Source organism: Takifugu rubripes, chromosome 12 (genome assembly GCF_901000725.2).
Source record: "Takifugu rubripes chromosome 12, fTakRub1.2, whole genome shotgun sequence".
Taxonomy (NCBI): Eukaryota; Metazoa; Chordata; class Actinopteri; order Tetraodontiformes; family Tetraodontidae; genus Takifugu; species Takifugu rubripes.
This window is the reverse complement of record NC_042296.1, coordinates 2,558,328-2,563,061: the sequence shown is the minus strand read 5'-3', so window position 1 is coordinate 2,563,061 and position 4,734 is coordinate 2,558,328. Positions and strand designations below refer to the sequence as shown.

The 4,734-nt window shown below is 45.3% G+C and overlaps 1 protein-coding gene across 1 annotated transcript; it reads left to right on the top strand.

Annotated features, from left to right (window-relative positions):
- Positions 1-912: 912 nt before the first annotated feature.
- ctss1 (cathepsin S, ortholog 1) lies at positions 913-3,718 on the top strand. Its single transcript, XM_011608963.2, has 8 exons — positions 913-1,073; positions 1,196-1,316; positions 1,394-1,516; positions 1,925-2,077; positions 2,149-2,373; positions 2,453-2,618; positions 3,082-3,187; positions 3,280-3,718. The coding sequence occupies exons 2-8, from the start codon at positions 1,197-1,199 to the stop codon at positions 3,377-3,379; spliced, it is 993 nt and encodes a 330-aa protein (XP_011607265.2). The 5' UTR covers positions 913-1,073; position 1,196; the 3' UTR covers positions 3,380-3,718.
- Positions 3,719-4,734: the final 1,016 nt, after the last annotated feature.

Below are 4,734 nucleotides of genomic sequence, written 5' to 3'. Positions count from 1 at the left end.
CATTTTGTGTTTTGGTCTGTAGCTCCGCCCTCCGCCGATCTAACCAATCAGAGCAGCTATGTTGTTACCACTGAGCTTCTGCTACGATCGTTACCAAACCTAAAAGGGCTCGTTATGATTCCCAACAACATCATGAGAAAGTCAGACACAAGACGAGTTTTAAGGTCAAGGTTTAAGGTCAAAACATGTTTTCTGCTTCTTGATGTAAATTCTTGGTTTGGTTTTTAATTGTTTTGTAATTCTGAATCTGGTGCAATAAAGTAATACCTGAATTACTGTAAATGGATGTGAGCATCAGGGGTTTCATGTTTTAGCCGATGACCCCTTCTCATTCTCAATAAAAGACAAAAAAAACCCAGCTGAATGGGGACCAAACTCTCAGGGGAGAGTCCATGACAAAGCTAAAAACAGGAGGAGTTAGGAGGTGTTTACGTCATTGGGATTTGGCATCCGTGGCGGAGGTTTCTCTCCTTGACTCCAGGATGGGAAAAGAGCCACTGATTTCCTGAGGTAGCTTACCAGATGGTGAGGTCCTGACTCAGCACCTGCTCTTCTTCAGTGGTGATGAAGTAAAGTATCCCTAATATTTGCAAAAAAGGAAGATTCAAGAGAAACCCACCGCTTGAGCCAGCTCAGATGTTCCAAAAACTGGTAGATAACGTTTTAAAACCAGAGAAGTAATGTGGTCCAGCTTTTTTTGGTTTGTATTTTAAGGATTTATCATCCACAACCTCAGTTTCTCCACACGATTCTTCATATGGAGGATCATTATAACGAGGATTACACGTTAGAATTGATCAGATTTATTAAAAGCAAAGGGACTTTCTCACTCTGTGCGCCTGTATTTCTCAGAGAATCCTCCCTCCTGTGATACTGGAGGGTATTTTGAGCAGCGGCAGTAAGTAAATTAGGCTCACATGACAAACCGAGAGGCACTGCAGTTCTGAAAAACAGAGTGGAACAAAAAAGCAAGCGTGCCGCAAACGCTACTTCCTTTTTTGAGTGCAGAGTGTAAGAAGCGGATCTACTTTCTTATCGGGACATTTTAGCACAGCTGAGTTTTTTACACTAAGGTAAATACAAAATGATTTCTACTTCACAATTAGCTCTCAGTGCTGGTTAGCGTCACAAATGAGTGGTTGGTTATTTCTGTCAGACTGTAATTGTTGATTTTCTTTTTTTTTTTCCATTTCAGGATGCACTTTTTGTTTGCAATTTTGCTTTTAGGCTTCCAGGTTCAAGGAAATGCTTCGTCCGCCCTAAATAAAGTGTGGGAAGAGTGGAAAGTCAAACATTCCAAGAGATATGACAACCAGGTTGGATTTGACTGCCATTTGCCGCCGCCTGTTGTGTGGGGACAGTATCAGGCTTTGAGTCCGTATGTCTGCTTCAGACCGAGATGGTTCACAGGAGGGCGGCGTGGGAGCACAACGTGCGGCTGGTGCTTCGACACAACCTGGAGGCCTCGGCGGGGAAGCACGGCTTCACCCTGGAGCTCAATCACCTGGCTGACATGGTGAGGAGGTCGTCTCATTTATGTTTGGGCTTGGACGCGTCGCTGAGGCCTGGTAACATCTGTCATCACACAGTTTAACCAGTTCCTCTTCCTCCCAGCAGCTGTGCCGACACACTCGTGCCGTGTGTTTACACTCATTGACCTCTGCAGATGGAAGACGGATGTGGCTTTGTTTAAACCCTAATCTATAGATCAACTCTAATCTGTCATCATACAATCTGATTTGTTTAATCCAGTGTGTGGAACAGATGTGGACAATGAGATATACTGTAATACCCCCAGTAAGACCACAGACAGAGATCAGGCTTGTTTATTTCCCAGTTCTGCTTCAGTCCAGGACAGTTTTAGGAGCATGTGGAAGAGATGAGACCCAGTTCCTCATGTTTACCTGCTCTATTGTCCCTCAAGACAGCCGAGGAAGTCAATGAGAAGATGAACAATCTGAAGGTGGAGGAGTGGGTTCCTGTCAGAAATGGAACTTTTGAAGACAAGCTCGACTCGGAGACACCTCAGAGTGTGGACTGGAGGAAGCACGGCCTGGTCAGTCCGGTCCAGAACCAGGTGGGTTGTTTTAAACCGACATCAGGAGATAAATGACACGATAATAATGATGAATGGTGCCTTTTTCCAAGGGCTATTGTGGCTCCTGCTGGGCCTTCAGCTCTTTGGGAGCTCTGGAGGGTCAGATGAAGAGGAAAACTGGCTTCTTGGTCCCCCTGAGCCCACAGAACCTGCTGGACTGCAGCACCAGTGACGGGAACCTGGGCTGCAGAGGAGGGTACATCTCCAAATCCTACAGCTACATCATCCGCAACGGAGGCGTGGACTCGGAGAGCTTCTATCCTTACGAACACCAGGTCTTCATTTCACACTCAGAATCCTCGTGCTTGTCCGCGCTCAGTCCTTCAGCTCCAGAACACCTTGTCTGTTTTGCAGAAAGGGGAGTGCCGGTACTCCGTCAAGGGAAAGGCAGGCTACTGCTCTCGCTTCCACATCCTCCCACAAGGAGATGAGGAGACCCTGAAGGCCACCGTGGCGAGGGTGGGACCCGTGGCCGTGGCTGTGAACGCCATGCTGGCGTCGTTCCACCTCTACAGAGGAGGTGAGAATGGAGGCTAGTTGATGATGAATGAGATGATGCATTGCTTTCATTTCAGTTGTCAGCTTTTGCTTTAACAGTCTTGGTTTACGCAACATTCAGACCCATTCTGGGGACAAGATTCTGAGATTCTCTCAACACCCAAGACACAAACCTGCCTTTGAATGAGCATCGTCAGTGCCACAATCCTCCAGAACGTCTCAAGAACTGTTTTCTGTGACCCCAACGATCGAATAATGAATAACAACTTTTCTCCTTTATTTAATTTGGCTCCATGGTTACTGACCCCCTCGGTTTTAAATCAATGTCTTTAAGACCCGTCCTTGAGCTCCCACACCATCTCCTCCACATATGCTGGGCCCCACTCAAGGTTTCTTCCTGATAAAAAGCTGTTTTTCCTTGGCCCCTTGCTCGGGAGTTAAATGAAACTCAGTTGAATTGTTTTAATCACTAACGTGTCTTTCAGGTTTGTACAACGTTCCAAACTGCAACCCAAAGTTCATAAATCACGCTGTCCTGGTCGTGGGCTACGGTTCGTCCGAAGGTCAGGATTTCTGGCTTGTAAAAAACAGGTGAGTCTTTCTCTAGTGAATAAAATATTAATAAAAAAAATACATTTTTAGCTGGTCCAAACTAATAAAACTGCGAGTTATTGTTGTTCCAGTTGGGGATCTGCGTGGGGGGAAGAGGGTTACATAAGACTTGCCAGAAACAAGAAGAACCTCTGCGGCATCGCCAGCTTTGCTGTCTACCCCTCGTTGTAGAGAACACACACATCCTCAGCACCACCACGGGTGATCTCTTCCCCACCTCCACACCTCTTTAAAAAACTTGTGATCATAAAACTGAAACTGCCTCAAGGTCGTTTTGCATAATGAAACCCGCTTTGGCAACATTCTGTTCCTTTAAAGTCATTTTTATACTGGAGACCTTCTCCATTATATTTGGCGCATTATCAACATTAACTTTCAGTCTGTCGATAAGGATAATAAATATTTCTGGAACTGGATCCATTTTAGTCTGATTAGTGTTAAAGTTAGTGGTGATGATGTTATAATGATCGCAATTGTCTTTTATATTAAAATAAAACCTCTACCTGCAAATATTGCACCATATGATGTTGTTGGGGACCTGGAAGAAGTAAAAGAAGAGATGTTGAAAAAAAATGAAGAGGGTTAGAGTCAGGCTTCTATTTACGGCGGTAAAATTACGCCCTCTTGCGGTTAAAATCTGCCAGTGCATGTCTTATCATGCAGGAAATCACACTTAAAATTGATGAATCTCTTACAATTACACTTGCGAGTACGGTAATCCTTTTTTTGCTTAAATGACTGAATCCACAAACACGATGTCCTGACACTTCAAGCCCACCGAGGAGATAACTGGCAGACCTTGGTTTCAATCAGTGCTCTTATTTTGTAGGTCTTGTTTCTCCTGCTTGGCTGTGCTTTCTCTCTTTTAAAAGTAAAGACAGAGTCGACCTCAACTACCCCTTCATGGGCAAGATGACTTTATAAGATGGACTGCTGTGGTTTTTAAAAACCCGCTGTGGTTAATGCTTGATCTGACCAGTCGAGTATGACCCCAAACATCGGGCTGCGTGTGATACATCGTTAGGCCAGCAGAGGGCGCTGTTGTCACCATCATTGGCCCCATTTCTGCAGCGATGAATGCCTCCGGACCCAGGTTAGAGTTCTACCAGCTTGGTGACTATGGTTTTAATGCATCCTTGCGTATGTGAGGTAGGAGTAAAAATTCCACTGGTGCAGCCAGGGCATCAACCATGTCGGAGGTGGTTGTTGGCTCCAGTACAGAGCAGGTAAACCATGGTGGAAACGAGGAAAATGAACGCTGTAAATCTTAAATCTTACAGCTACAAAGAGGTGTGTGTGTGTGTGCGCGCGTGTGTGTGTGAGTGTGTGTGTGTTTTTCTGAGGTTTTGCTGATAAAGTAAAAGCGTCAGCGAGGATTCACATGAACTCCACCGAGAATTCCAGGAATTCCATTGCTGCAGGAACTGGCCTGCAGATCGTCCTGGTGCAGAATATTCGAGGGGACACTTTTACAGCACGTGCCAATGTTTTAAGAGCCCTTTAAGCCAATAACGAACAGCTGGTCA

Bases quoted from the DNA above. Each gene is read 5' to 3' on its own strand.
- ctss1 (XM_011608963.2), top strand. From the start codon at position 1,197: ATGCACTTTTTGTTTGCAATTTTGCTTTTAGGCTTCCAGGTTCAAGGA. The intron at 1,517-1,924 runs GTGAGGAGGTCG...TTGTCCCTCAAG, and splicing joins TCAATCACCTGGCTGACATG to ACAGCCGAGGAAGTCAATGA. The intron at 2,619-3,081 runs GTGAGAATGGAG...CGTGTCTTTCAG, and splicing joins GTTCCACCTCTACAGAGGAG to GTTTGTACAACGTTCCAAAC.